This window comes from Hemicordylus capensis, chromosome 4, assembly GCF_027244095.1.
Source record: "Hemicordylus capensis ecotype Gifberg chromosome 4, rHemCap1.1.pri, whole genome shotgun sequence".
Lineage (NCBI taxonomy): Eukaryota > Metazoa > Chordata > Lepidosauria > Squamata > Cordylidae > Hemicordylus > Hemicordylus capensis.
In genome coordinates, this window is record NC_069660.1 from 103846467 (window position 1) to 103862151 (window position 15685).

At 46.4% G+C, this 15685-nt stretch overlaps 1 protein-coding gene across 6 annotated transcripts in view; it reads left to right on the top strand.

Annotated features, from left to right (window-relative positions):
- Positions 1 to 15685, top strand: part of RAVER2 (ribonucleoprotein, PTB binding 2) — a 64367-nt gene that overhangs the window by 20193 nt on the left and 28489 nt on the right. For 4 of the 6 annotated variants that reach the window (XM_053243275.1, XM_053243270.1, XM_053243273.1 and 1 more), the window contains 2 exons: positions 5772 to 5898; positions 15164 to 15249. In XM_053243275.1, the coding sequence (XP_053099250.1) occupies positions 5772 to 5898; positions 15164 to 15249 (213 nt within the window). The remainder of the gene's footprint in view (positions 1 to 5771; positions 5899 to 15163; positions 15250 to 15685) is intronic. The other 2 variants (XM_053243272.1, XM_053243274.1) reach the window with 1 other exon arrangement.

The following is a 15685-nucleotide window of genomic DNA, read 5'->3' on the forward strand; positions in this document are numbered from 1 at the left end:
CTGGGGCCAGAAGGGAATCGGTTCCAGTCCCTGGGCCCAAGGATCTGGAGAGGTCTGATACTACCTCCTCTGATACAGAGGAGCGGGAGATATCTGAGGAGTGGGAAGTACCCCGGGAGGCAGCGAGCTCGACTTGTCTGTTCCTCTCATCAGATGTAGAGGTCTTATTGGCTAAGGCATGACACACAATTAATGCGGTGAACTCCCTTGAGGCCCCAGCCTCAACCAGGGCCTGGACCAGGAGGTTTTCCCCTCCACATCCAATGCCACACCTGTAGTCCCCTTTCCTCAACTTTCTCTCTCTACTATGTCGGAGGAATGGAATACACTTTTTTCATATAAGTCAATGACCCACCTCTATAACAAGCTATACTCACTCCCTAAGGAGATAACCAGCATGCTGATTCCTCCCATGGTAGACACTCCGATCGCACAGCTGGTATCTGGATCCATAGTCAGTAAAGAAGGGGAGGAACACCTAAAGTTCCCTGAGGATAAGAAATGTGAGTCTCTCCTCAAAAAGACCCACGAAGCCTTGGCCAACGTAGTCAGAGCATCAGTGACTAACTCTATCTTTGCCAGGGTAACGGTTCTCTGGGCCAAGGAACAGGCCCAAATGGTCCCGCCTGAGAACACCAAGCTTGTGCCAAAGCATCAACAAGATGGCTAAAGTGGCGGTGTTCATGGCAGACTCTAGCCTGGACTGAATCCAGGGCCATGTCCTCGGCAGTAGCGGTCAGGCACTGCCTCTGGCTGAAGCACTGGAAGGTGGACTCCAAGTCCAAACTGAACCTAGCCTCAGCACCCTTTAAAGGGACCAAACTGTCCAGGGAATCCCTGGAACCAGTACTTGTGGAAACCAGGGATAAGAAAAAGGCGATCCCATCTGCCAGGACGGAACACCGCAGGCCATCTAGGAATGGGGCTTGCCACCAGAATTTTTGTTCTTCCTTCAGACAATCGAACTATTCCTCCAGCAGTTCCTTTAGTAACTACAGATATTCTAACCAAAGGCCAGGAAGACGTGCCCACTGGCAGCAGTGACCCAGGGGCACAGACCACCAGCTGTTCAACAAGCAATTTCATTCCTCTTCTTTCCAACAGAGAAAGCAATGACAATGCCCCGGTCGGAGGCTGGCTCCTGATCTTCAGGGAAGCCTGGTCAGCGGCCACCTCTGACCAATGAGTACTCCAGACAGTCTTGAGGGACCTGTCCCTGGAGCTCTCATCCCCTCCCCTCAACAGATTCATCACCACCCCTGTGCCCAGTTCATCGGAAAAAAGAGAACAGATGACACAGGCCATCCAGCACCTCCTCCAGATCACTGCAATAGAGAGAGTGCCTATGACTGAGGCAGAGCAGGGTGTATACTCACTGTTAATTTTGGTTCCAAAGAAGGATGGATCTTGGGCAGTGCTGAATCTCAGAGCCCTGCACATCAGGAAGCGCTCGTTTAGGATGGAGTCCATTGGAACCATCAACGAGACAATAAGGAACTGGGAATTCCTAGCATCTGTTGATCTGTCGGAGGCCTACCTGCATATCCCGAACCACCCAGACCATCATTGCTTTCTCAGGTTCTCCTTCGGCAGATGGCACTACCAGTACCAGGCAATGCCCTTCGGTCTCTCCTCAGCACCCAGGGTATTCACAAAGATCATGATAGCACTGATTGAACACATCAGAACCCGGGGGGTCTGCATCCATCCTTATCTAGACCAGGGATTCTCAATGTCGGGTCCCCAGATGTTATTGGACTTCAACTGCCATAATCCACAGCTAGTGATGTGCACAAACCGGTCCGGAGGCCATTTTAGAGGCCTCTGAACCGGTTCGAACGTGGCTCGGTCTGGCGTGGGGGGGGGACGTCTTGCTTTAAGGGCGGGGGGTTGTACTTACCCCTCCCACCGCTTCCCCCCCCCTCCCGCGCTCCATTTTCTAAAAAAGGTTTTTGGGGTGGCAGCATTCCTCCCTGCTGCCACTGCCCCCATTGTTGGCCAGAAAAAGCGGAGCTAGCTGCCATGTGTGACATGTACGCATGGCAGCAGGCACATGCATGGCAGCTACTTCCACTTTTTCCGGTCAACAGCAGGGGCAGCAGGGAGGAACACTGCTGCCCCAAAAACTTTGCAAGAAAACGGAGTGCGGGAGGGATAAATACAACCTCCCCACCCTTAAAGACCCCGGCGGCGGACTGCGCCTCCGCGGTTCAGTGCACATCCCTATCTCCAGCCCCTGTGACCTTTGGTTGGGGATTATGGGAGCTGAAGTCCAATAACATCTGGGGACCCAACGTTGAGAATCCTTGATCTAGACGATCTGCTCATCCCATCATTGTCATTGCAAGGGCCCATAGAGATGTGCAACAGACACTTGCCCTCCTTCAGACACACGGTTTTATGGTGAACCATCAAAATAGCCACCTGATTCCCACTCAGAGGCTTCTGCATCTGGAAGCAATCTTTGACATAGCAAGGGGGTCCAACTCCCTGTCTCTGGAATGGAGGGAGGAGATATCCCTTCTCACCAATACAGTACTGAGAGAGGGCTCGGCCCACCTCATGACCCTGGCCACGCTACTGGGCTGCATGATGGTGTGCATAGAGTGCACCCCTTGGTCCAGGTGGTGCTCTCGCAGCCTACAATGGTTTCTGCTACCATAGGAAGAGGAGATCACGACACACACGCAGATACGCCTCCGGGTCCCTCTCAGAATATGGGTCTCCCTTCATTGGTGGAAATCCAGATCCCTATCACAGGGCCTCCCATTCAGCATCCTGACCAGAGTCACAATAACCACAGATGCAAGTCTAGGGGGCTGGGGAGCCCACCTCCGAGATCACTTCGTGCAGGGGAGATGGCATCCAAGAGAGCAGAAGTTGATCAACCTTCTAGAACTCAGAGCGATACGCGTGTTGATTAACTTCCTGCCGCACGTTCACATCAAACACCTCCCACGTGTGCATCCACATGGACAACGCCACAATGAAATCACATGCTAAACTCAAAGGGCTCAATGCTTCTCCGTCCACACATTAGATCAGGCCTGCTCAACTTAGGCCCCCCAGCTGTTTTTGAACTACAACTCCCATAATTCTCAGCCACAGCAGCCAATAGCCAGGAATTATGGGAATTGTAGGCCAACATCTGCAGGAGGGCCGAAGTTGAGCAGGCCTGCATTAGATGCTTCTTGAAGGGAGCCACCAACCTGGCCCCGCTGCCAATTCACAGGTTCCCAACCTGGGATCTGAACAAAGTCCTCAATGCACTCACCAGATTGCCCTTCAAATCCCTCAAGGAGGCTCCATTCAGAGTGCTCATGGGGAAGGTGTATTCCTCGTGGCGGTCACCTCCGTGCTCAGGGTCTCTGAACTGGGTGCCCTATCTGTTTGGAAAGAGCTATGCATATTCCAGGAGGAGGCGGTGTTACTGTATCTGGACCCTGACGTTCGTGCCCAAGGTCAACTCGATCTTCCATCGCTCACAGTCGGTGGTGCTACCCTCCTTTTGCCCAAAGCTGGCACACCCTGGATGTGAGAAGAGCCCTACGCATATACATACGACGGACGAAGCCATTCCAAAAATCGGAAGCCCTATTCGTGTTTTTCAGCCATGCTACGCTGGGAAATAAGGTGACGAAGGTCACACTGTCAAGATGGATAAGGGACACCATTATCCTGGCCTACAACACACTGGAGATCCCCGTGCCACGGGGCATCACAGCACACTCAACGAGAAGTGCATCCACATCAAGCCAGGGCATCCCTCTAGGCCATCTGTCAAGCAGCGACCTGGGCCTCCGTCTCCCCGTTCATAAAACACTATAAGATCTCAGCTTTCCATACTGAGCAGGAGGCCCATGGCTGCACAGTGCTCCAACAAGTAGTTGAGAATACTTCTGCTTCCTGCCTGGGGCTGTGTGCGTCAGAACTTTGATACGTCCCTTAACTACAGGGTGGGCTCCAGTTACGGTGGAAAAAGGAACACTGGTCTTTCTGTGAAGGGTCCTTTTTCACCGTGATCGGAGCCCATCCAGCCTCACCCGCAGAAGTTGAAAGAAAAAGTCAAAATAATAATAATAAATAGATAGATTAAAAAGGGAAAGGTAATAAAATAAACTTGATAAAGATGGGAGTAGTTGCATCACTGGGACAACCACAGCTCCATTTGTGACTCTGAAGTACAAACCTACTCTAACTACTCAACCTGTCTCTAATTCTAGAATGAGAGCTCTTCCCCACTTACAGATAAATTTGCAGCATCCTTCCACCAGACAGTTTGGAACTTGGGATTTGGGAGCTGCCTAGTCACACAGGAAATCTTGGCTGCTGAAACTTCCTATCTATCCTAGAGGCATGTGGGAAATACCCTTAACTACAGGATGGGCTCCGATTACGGTGAAAAAGGACCCGTCACAGGTCAGACCAATGTTCCTTTCTCAGAGTTGAGTTCAGAGAAGTGACAACAGCATGCTGTCCTATCTGATAAAGAATAGTTGGGATTCCCAGTCAAAACTAGTGTCCTCAGTTCAAGAAGTATGGAGCCATGGGCAGCTATTGCCTGCATATTGCCTTGTTAGTCTAACAGTTGGCCTGGAGCTCTGAGTCAGACTGGACACTTCTTGACATCAAGCGCTCATGATTGTTGATCCCCCCTTCATTGTACCTGCAGTTGGTACTATCTGAACTACTTTATCTAGTATACTTGTGCTCTATTTCTCCCAAAAGTATAAAGTGGATCTGGCTAAAAAAAAAAGGAATTAAGAAAGAAATGCAACACAAGAATGTGGAAAGAAGGAAAGGGGGGTTGGCAACTATGGAGGTTTATGAAGCTATGGAAAGTTTTGAGCAATAGTCTAACCTAGTGAAATACTTAAGCTGTCTCCTTAATTTTTGCCTTTTGACTATTTTCAGTGAGTGCAGTGTGATGCCGCACTTCATTTAAACTCTTTGGTTTAATACTTCGCATATTCCAGACTCGATTGGTAAAAGATTGTCTGAGATTACTGTTACTGATATTTATTTATAAATAAACAACTTATATTCCACAACTTTCACAAAAAGTTCTAGGGCGGATTACAAAATTCAAATTATCGATAAAACAAAAATAATAATGTGCTACATATCGTATAAAAACTAAGAACACTGCACATGATACGAAGAATAAAACCACAAACATTGAGAGATAAAAGCCAAAACAATATGACCCACTGATTTAAAAAGCTTGCCTAAATAAAACCATCTTCAGTAGCCTTCTAATACAGGAGCAGGGTGGAGCTCTTGATAGTGCATTCCAAAGGAAGAGCACTACTACAGAGAACCACATGTGGGACTACACAGAAGCTATAATTTTAAAAAAACAAGATTGCTCACCTGAAAATGTTATTGGAGAAGTATTCCCTACAGTAACAAATCCCTATCTTAAAAAGCACATGTGCACTTACTAGCTTGACATTCTTCACAGCAGAACATCAGCGTTGGGGACCTGTTGAAGCTGCTGCACAACATAAAAGGGAGTCCCAATGGTGTTGTGTGGCAGGGCGGCTGCAGAATGAATTAAAAAAGTTTCAGGGAAGGAAACATAGGGCTGCCTGTCCTGTCAGCCCTTGGCTTCAATATATTTGGTGAAGAGTGAATTCTAGAAGGGTCTGAGATGTAGCCTACATGTGTTGGTCTGATTTGTGACCACACAGACAGTTGCATGAAGCTTTGTTTTACAGAATGTACTTTTATCATGAGCCCGTTTTTCCTTTATTCTTCCTATATTCAAGATGAGGAACAGCAGAAAGGGGTTACTTCCAGAGCCAAATGCAGTGCAGATTATGAAAAGCTTAAATAGCCCAGCAATGTTACAGATGTTGTTCCAACCCCAGTTACGTGGATGTGCTAATAAACTTGGTAAGCATATTAAATATATATTTATATACTTGGAAGTGGAAGGGAACCTCCACCTTGGTGATTTAGTAATGCAACAGCTTCAGTTTAGGAGTGGGAAAAGAAGGAAGCATATCCAGAGCTATACGTATTGCATGTGTTCATTTTTCTTATTGACTTAAATCATCTTTTGGGGGGTCCTAGATAATTCTCTTTATTATAAAAATGTCTACTCTGCCAATTTTCACAGCATGAAGTAATGTCAGCTTGCAATAATTAAAATCACAATAATTTGTTGTAAATGTTAAGTGCACATCTGGATCCTCATCCATTGCAGCCAAAAGAATGGGTTCTGCACCTGTGTGGGAACATTCAGGCAAAATTGACTAGCTCCTCGAAGTGCTTATCCCCGCCTCCTGCACGTGGTGCACTTGCTTAGTTTGGGCAGGCTAGTGTTTTCTCCTCAGTTCCTTTCTGACCGCCATTGTGTTGGCACCTCAGACCTCTAACTCCTCAGAAAGACTTTCTGTAATTAGAGAGATAAAACGGACTGTTATAACTATTTTGACCTCTGAACAGATCTGACTATTTTTCTTTATTATTTCAACTTGGCTAACGATCTGCAGGACTTCTCAGCTAACTACTTCGGACTGTGTTATCTATCTCTGCCTGGATCTTGCTTAACTTGAGTATCAGTCTTTTGTTTCTTTATTATGGAGAAAAAGAAAACTTTCAAGCGTTATGTCCGCTGCAGCTCTAAACTCACCTTAGTGGATGACCACGAGCTCTGTTTGTTATGTCTCAGTGAGGGCCACAACACTTCTAGTTGTAAAATTTGCCTCACTTCTTCCCACCAAACAAGAAAAAAACGGAGCCCTTGGTTTGCAGGCCGCTTTATACGATGATGCCTTGTGCCCCGGGACGCCGATGCCAGGGTCCCTGGTGGACACCCCCGTACCCTCGACATTGGGTACGGTATCGAGGCAGACATTGGGATCAGTGTCAGGATCTGCCGCAGTTCAGTCTAAAACCTTGATGGTGCTTGCCTCGACATCCATGTCGGCAACTTTTAAGACTCTGAAGCCGCCTTCTGGTTCGACTCACCAAAAGCAGCATAAGTCCCGACATTGGGAGGCTGATGCTGAAGGAGAGCCACGCTCCAAGATGTACCATGACAAGGGTGCCAAGACTGATCATGACCGATCAACCCCTTCACGGGCAACTTATTCACCAATGGCCCTGCAGTTGGTCTTGAGCTCCTCCTGGTCTCGCCCATCAACACCAAACATTGTGATGCTCTATTCCCCCTCTTCGGTGACTCACCATCCAGCCCTGACATGGATGCTTTCGACATTGACTTCAATACCGACCACTCGAGGCCATGAACATTCTCTATAGCCAGCTGTGACTCTTGCACAAACACCATCTCCATCCATTAAACTCCGTGCCCAACGTCCCCTTCGGACTACAACTTCTCCAATTTCTATCGAAATGGAAGCTGACGGTACCAAACTTTATCTAGAACAGGGGACTGTACAAACTGTGACCCACATGCTAGATTCCACTGATAGCACCCTGGTGGCCTCCATTTCCTTAAAAATACAGATTTGTAAGCCAAGGCTTCGACATCAATGAGGAGGGCATGACTTTCTCGGTACCGAGTACTCTGGGAATCTTGCTGTCTCTGACTCAAATTTTCTGTCTCTGACTCGAATTTTCACCCACTTGACACTGTCAGCTTTTCAAACTTTTCAAGCGCAAACTTATCCCCACCAAGGGAAAGTATCTACTGATTGTGTCCACTCAAGCCTTGACTTGAACATTGCTAGAAGGTGCTGCCTTACAGACTGAGCATAGTGCCCAGAGACTCCCCTCCAACTATCAGAACTATAGACTCTGGAAAACTCATCAATCCTCGAAGTCAGTGGTCCATATTGCTACACAGATGGCTCCTCCACCGGAGTTGCTGAGACCTGCGCAGGTTCGATGTCAACACAAGTCACAACTCTCCTTATTCCAACCCTGATGGGTATCTCGATGTTGACCCAGGCCACTCCTCTGAGAACGGAAAAGGATTCCTCAATACCTAACCATCCTGTTATGACATGCATAAAGACAAACTGTTGATGTGCCAAGACCACATCCTCAAAAGTCACAACCTACACAAACGATAACACTTAACACTTCTGCTACAATGCAGACAGTACTTAAGAACAAGGATTCTTTCCCTTTGGGACCCTGTACTGTCATCCTGACAGATGATTGAGTCTGTTTCAACCTCCAGTGACACAACCTGTTCAGAGCATCCTGATGATCCCCCTAGCAAGATGATGCTGGGTGATAATGTATCTCCTGATGAGGAGATGCGTTCTTATCATAAGCACATTTCCCAGATGGCCTCTGCCCTAGATCTGCAGTTAAAAAAGAAAACTCAGAATGTAGACGACCCCATCTACAAGTATCTTGCTTCGGCGGTCCCAACTCAGCCAGTACACCTGCCAGTTCTGCCAGTGATTTCCACAGTTGCAAAGTCAGCTTGGACATCTATTCAAACTTCCATTCCTACCTACAAATGCTTAGAAAACGTATTATCGTCCTGATTCTGTACAATTTTCTACTGAAACACCCTTTGCCCAACTTTGTTGTGGTGGACTGTTCCTCGTCATCCAAATCTGGCAGGCGCTACACGACGCCTGGAGATAAAGAGGGTTGTAAATTGGACACTTTGTGCTGAAACACTTATTTGACCTCGTGCCTGGGAATAAAAATTGCAAACTACACAGCCTGTTTTGCAAAATACCCCCATTCCCTTTGTGATGAGTTACATCAGGAGCAAAATTATCTCTCCCCAGATGAATTGCTTGCAGAATTAATGATACCTAAAATAAGGTTACCCTCCTGACCAGGCAACAGCTCAGCAATGTTAAGCACCTGGCGGAGACTGAGTCTTGCAAAATGACTACTGCCATCATGTTATATAGGCACGCTTGGCTCCGTGCCACTGCACTTAGCCAGATATGAAGAATTGAATTGAAAATCTACCTTTTGATGGGAATGGTCCCTTCTGTGAGACTACAGATACTACCATGGAATCCATTAAGTATTACAAGTTTACAGCACGAACCTTTTCAACCTCTTCATAGCCTAACACTTCCAAATACCACCAATTTGGCAGGAGACAATATGCTTACAGACAAGTGGGACTTTCGTAAACCATACCAGTGTTTTAACAGAAAGCCCTATAACCAGAAGGTGAGGAACACCCAGAACTCTCGCCCCAACCCCTACAATACTGGCAAGCAGCATCTTTGATTTTCAGGACAGTCCACCGAATGTCATAGTTCAAGAGTCTCTCCCATCGACTCCTCTGCTACCTTCCATCATCGCCGCCCCCAACATCAGGCTGGCAGGTCATGCCTCAGCATGGTGCAACATAACATCGGACCGCTGGGTCCTACGGATAGTCCAGACAGGCAATGCAATAGAATTCTTGTCCCGGCCATCCTTCAGCGGCATCAAGTATACCCCAGCTTACCCAGTTCTGATGGAAGAAGTTCAGTTTCTCTTGGACACAGGGACGATATCGCCTGTTTGGTGGACAGACCAGTGGCATAGTTTTTACTCCCGCTACTTCCAGGTCCCGAAATGGGATGGAGGCCTATGACCAATGATAGATCTCCAACAATTAAATTGTCATGTGGACATTCACAGATTTTGCATGATAACATTGCAGAGCATCCTTCCTCTCCTCCACGGGTAGGAGTGGTTCGTGACATTGGATCTTCGGGATGCGTATTTTCATGTTGGGATTCAACAAAATCGCAGACAGTACCTCCACTTCACGGTGGGTCAGCAGGTATTTCAGTACAAAGTTCTTCCATTTGGACTGGCCACGGCAACCCATGTGTTCACCTAATTCATGGCTGTGATCGTGGTGCACCTCTGGTCGCAGGAGTAGTTCTGTTTCCATACTTGATGACTGGTTCCTGACAGGAAGCATAGAGCATCAGTTATCTTCACATGTAACAACAGTGCTACACCTTCTGGAAGACTTAGGTATCCAGGTGTGAAGGAATGAGGCCTAGACATCCTAGTGTGTGTTTTGTAAAAAAGCCCACTTAAATGAATTTTAAACCTGTATTGATTTTTGTGCTTACAAACCCCTTCTCCCTGTAAAAGTGTTTTGTATCATAGTTGGTCTCTGTATAGGGTAAAGGTTAAGTTTTGCTTTTGTTGTTTCACTTCTGGTTTTGGCAAACCTATCAGTTGGGCTTTGGAGGGGGAAATGATTTTAAATTATGGAGGGAATGTTCTATTGAGTTCTGATTGGCTGAACTAAGTAACTGAAGGGATTGAGTGCAGTGGAATTGGAGAAGTTCAGTCTGGAGCTCTCTGCTAAAAAGAGCTGGAGTCCAGTTGAGGCAGGCTGAGAGAGTCTGCAGAAGAAGAGCTGGCAAAAGGCTACTGGAGAGAGAAACCTGGAAAGAAAAGCTGGCAAAAGAAACCTGGGAGAGAACTAAGGAAGCAGAGAGCTGGTTGTTGCTGGAAACTGCTGGAGTTGCCCAGCCAGCAAGCCAGGACTTTTAAGCTGAAAGCACTGAAAGTGGAAGAATAGCCAGGCTGGATTGAGCCCCAGACCTGTGCTGTCCCTTGAACAAAGAAGACGCCCCAGCCAGCCAGAGAAAGTAAAGGGAGAGATTCTGAAGGACAGCCTGTATCGAACAGAGCAGTGTTAAAAAAAACCCAGGTTGTGACTTACCCTGACTTGCTCTGCGAGTATTATTTTGTGATTTTCTGTAAAGTAATGTTTTAACTGGAACTTTTGTTTTAGTAAAAACTTCCTTGTTAATATAATAGATCTTGTTTATTGTCTCCACCCCATACCTATAGGCCTTTCCACTCTACTAAGGTTTGGTTTGGGTTTTTTGAATTCCTGGAAGGGCTGTTGCAGTGGAATCAGCCTTACCCAAAGCCCACTTGGTGGCAGCAGTGAAGGAGTCAGGACTAGAGGGCTGTTCCCCACACTTGATAGTCTGGTGGGATACCTGGGTCCTCCACACCAGGTCTACTGGAAACATTCCAAAGTTCAACCAGTAAAGCACATTGCTTACACGGGATCCATACTCGATGCGGATGCACAAAGCGCTTTTCTCCCCTTGGGTGGATCAGAGACCTGATATCAACCTTCCTGGAGCACCCCGAGCAGAAAGTGCACGAAATACAGAGGTTGGTGGGCCTCATGCAATTCCACTATTCACTTCGCCAGACTGAGTCTGCAACGGCTGGAACTTTGGTTTCTGACCCAACATAGACAGCGCCCAAATGTGTTTGACTATTCCAGACTCTATCCTGATGTCACTCAAGTGGTGGACGAAAGAGACCAACCTTCTCAAGGGGGTCCCCTTCCAAGTACCCCAACCATCTGCCTGGGTCACAACAGACACCTCCATGCCGGGCTGGGGGGCACACTGTGGAAACCTTCGTGCTCAGGGACTTCGGTCCCCAAGTCAATGCCAAATGCACATCAACTTCCTAGAACGGCTGGCTGTATTCTAGACCCTCAAGTCTTTTCAACCGTCATTTGCTGGCAAGGTTGTACAGATCAGTCTAGACAACACTACAGCAAACACATATTTAAACCAGCAAGGAGGGACCGTCTCCTGCTCCCTGTGCATGCTGAGCCTGCAGATTTGGAACTGGGCCATTGCTCAACAAAATAACCCTGACTGCCAACCATATCACGGGTCTGGACAACACTCTGGCAGATCACCTCAGCAGGTCGCAACTCCTTCTTCGTTAGCATGAGTGGGAAATCATTTGGACATATCTTCAGCCATTTTTCCGGGCTTCGTCCACTCCAGAGATCAACTTGTTCTCCAGAGAAACGAACAAGAAGTGCCCCCAGTATTACTCGAGGGCCGGCGTCGGCCTCAACCCCAAAGGAGATGCCTTCCAATTCTACTGGTGTCAGAAGTTTCTGTACGTCTTTCCACCCTACCCTCTATTGAATAGAGTCCTGGCCAAAATCTTGCAAGAAGGTGCAAAGTGTATATTGATGGCTCCCTGGTGGTCCCGACAGCCAGGGTTTCAACAGGCACTCAGACTGTTGAGGGGTTGCCACAGGCATCTACCACAACACAAGTCTTCTGACTCAAGAAGGCGGCAGGATCCATCATCCCAACCTCAAGATTCTCAACCTGACTGCCTGGAGCAGGGATTCTCAACGTTGGGTCCCCAGATGTTATTGGACTTCAACTCCTATAATCCCCAGCCCCAGTGGCCTTTGGTTGGGGATTATGGGAGTTGAAGTCCAATAACATCTGGGGACCCAGCGTTGAGAATCCCTGGCCTGGAGGATAGGCTCTTAAATTATAAACTATAACAGTAAGTGGAAGAGATTTCGGCTGTATGCACAGACACAGATTCCAGCCATACTCCGTAACTTCTCGCCAGGTACTCCAATACCTTACAACTTTGAAACATCAACAGTTGGCCAATGTTTCTGTCCAGTTTCATCTGGCTGCTATATCTGCCCAACATCCCAGATGGGATGGGAGGATGGTATTCTCACACCTGGACTCTTTTTCTTAGAAGGTCTCTCAGTGGCATCTGGTGGGCCACTGTGCGGAACAGGATGCTGGACTAGATGGGCCTTGGGCCTGATCCAGCAGGGCTGTTCTTATGTCTTGACAACCTGAACAATGGAGCTTGTCCCTCATTTTGTCTGCTCTGTTAGTGGCTGCCTTTGAGCCCATGGCCATAACATGAGCTCAGAGGCTCAGCGAGTTAAATGCTCTCTGCATTGATGTCCCTTACACCAAATTTAATGAGGACAAGGTGGTACTTCATCTAGACCCTGAGTATAGACCTAAAATAGTTACTGTCTTTCACATCGACACTGTATTACCCGCCTTGTTTTGCAATCCAGCGACGGCCCTAGAGTGTTCCTTGCACTCTCTAGACGTGAGGTGGGCTCTCCTTTTCTACTTGAAATTGAACAAGCCCTGTAGAAAGACAAAGCACCTCTTTGTAGGTTACAGGGGCAGGTGAAACGTTGCCAGATCTCCAGACAAAGACTTTCGCCATTGGATTGTGGAACTCATCTTTCTGGCCTTCAAACATAAAAAAGCAGAACCACCTAGGACTATACGGGCCCACTCGACCAGGGTTTATTCTACCTCTGCGGCCCATATGGCCGGCATGAAGCCCAAGGACATCTGCACTGCAGCTACCTGGTCCTCTGAGCGTACTTTATCAAGCATTACGCTTTGGACCTTTGCAATGCCGTGCAGGCCAGTTTCGGGAAGGGTGTGCTCAAGGGTATTTCCATAGCATACTTCACCCACCTCCAGACTCACAGCTCACTAGTCAACCATTCTTATGGCTGCAACGGATCACAATCCTGATAAACAAGTTGCTTACCTGTAACCAATGATCTGGTAGTGATCCTTTGCAGTCATAAGACCCTCCCGCCGACCCCACTGCAGTATGCGAAGTAACAACTTGTATGTTTATAAAACATGCACTACTACTTACCTTATTGGACTGTGGACTGGTTCTACACAATGATTGCATCCAAATGTCGGTCCTTCAGGAACTGAGGAGAAAACGCTAGCCTGCCAAGCTAAGCAAGTGCACCACATAGAGAGGGCGGGACTAAGCACTGCAAGGAGCTAGTCAATTCTGCCTGAATGATCCCACACAGGCGCAGATCCCATTCTTATGCCTGCAGTGGATCACTACCAGATTACTTGTTACAGGAAAGCAACCTGTTTTTTTAGTATCTCTGACTTTATAATTTATACAAGAATGTAGCCTGACCAAATCTTTAATTTCATAGTTTAAGTTCTAAAACGAATTATTAGGGCTCAGGACAGCCTGCAAGTAATATCCTATGACTTGGGAATATTCCACCTTTTATCCTTGGTGAGTGGAAGTTATTTTGTGCTTGCTTAGTGGTAAAGAAAAGGTACTGTACAAATGATTAGGGTGAAACTTAATATAATGGCAGCAGATAGTTGTGTGTAAACCTGAATTTGATCCAGTCATGCAGAAAGTGGGTGTGGGAGATCTGATTTTAAGAACTTGATCGTGTTGGTCATTTTTCCAGGGTACAATATCTACTTTAAGATGTAAGAACCATATCTGCACAGAGTGTTCTAAATGTAGCTTCACCATAGACTTAGATAAAGGCATGACAGTATTAGCAGTCTTATCTTTCCACCCCTTTCCTAAAAAAAAACCTTAGTATAGAATATGGCTTTTGCATTGCAGCCACAGAATGAGTTGGCCTTTTCATTGAGCTCCCCACCACAACCTCAAAATGTCTTCCCTGGATGATGATAGTCAGTTCAGACCCCATCAGCAGAAGTTAGAATGACAGTGTATAAGCTTCCATAATTTGTGTGTGCCATTATTTGGTGCCAGCTTGCAAAAACTGTATCAAAATCCTCTCTGGAAGGTTGCTGGGTCCTCAGGAAGAGCATGGGATGGGGGTGCAGAGCACTATGGGGAGTGGGAGAGAACAGCTGAAAATCAGAGGTATCTTGCAGGAGTAGAAGCTCTGCTTGAAGAAGGTGCATCTGCGTCTGATTTTCAGCAGTTCTTCTCTCCCCATGAAGCAACCCCTTACTTTTTCTGAAGGGGAGGGTCCCTTGATCTTTGAGGGGGCGGGGATGCAGGGACTAGAGTGGGAAATCCTTTGCGAGGAGACTTCTACTTGCACAACTCCAGATCAAGCCTATAGTAGCTCAGTTCTCTTTACATTTCCACCAAGGCAAGTGGGTATGGACAGGAAAGCCACCTAGCTATACCAAAGCAAAATTTTAACTTTTGCCTGAATGATACCAAGCATAAAAGCAGAGCCTCTGTGAACTGTCAGTGACTTCTGGGCATATGAAGAAGGTGGTGGTGATCAGTGTTTCCTCTAAGGCGTGTGCATATATCATCATACTTTATTTACGGTCTTTGACAAAAAAGGCATGTGCATATATGCACACTCACACTTTTTTTGATGTCCGCTCAATTAATTTTAGATCCCGCTCAGGTTTAATCAGGAAGGCTCTGTTCTGAATATATATATATATATGCACACACAGCCATGATACTGCCACGCAGAACAAAATTCATTCCGCACAAAGATGAAAAATATTAGAACACTGGAGGTGATGCCTAGTTATTTCCTTTTAATTATGCAGAATTATTGGAAGGGAAAATTCATTATTTTATTTTAACATAGGCACAAATGTATACTTGTAATTAATATGGCAACCTATTATGTCTTCTAAAGCAGTTGTTGGAGCTCCCATGAATTTACCCCATCTTGTAAGCCCATCAGTCAGCCCAGCCTTCTTGCATTTGAATAAAGTTCATCAGGTATGTTTCAGTTGATATAAAATGTATTTGTGAAGCATTTTGAATCAACCTATATGAGATTTTACTTGTAACTAAAAAGCAGCATTTCAATTATACAGTATGAAATGGGTTCATGCTAAAATAAAGTATTGGATCTAGGAAACCTGTGAAGAGCTGAATTATACTTCCATTTATGAAGTAGTTCTTGTATAAAAGATATTTTGAGTTCTTGTATAAAAGATATATCCTCTTGTAGAGTGACAAGAGTGTTTTAATTTTCAGAACCATTCTCTAGTACTGAGTAGGAGTTTGGAAACTAAGTACTTTTGTTCTCTTTGCAAACATGTGATATAAAGAAAGATGACCCTTTAGAAATAAAGAATATTTTACTTAGATAGCTTAGGTAGTAGAATATTTAGCTTAGGTAGCATGAGTCCTTATCCTGAACTGAGGCTGA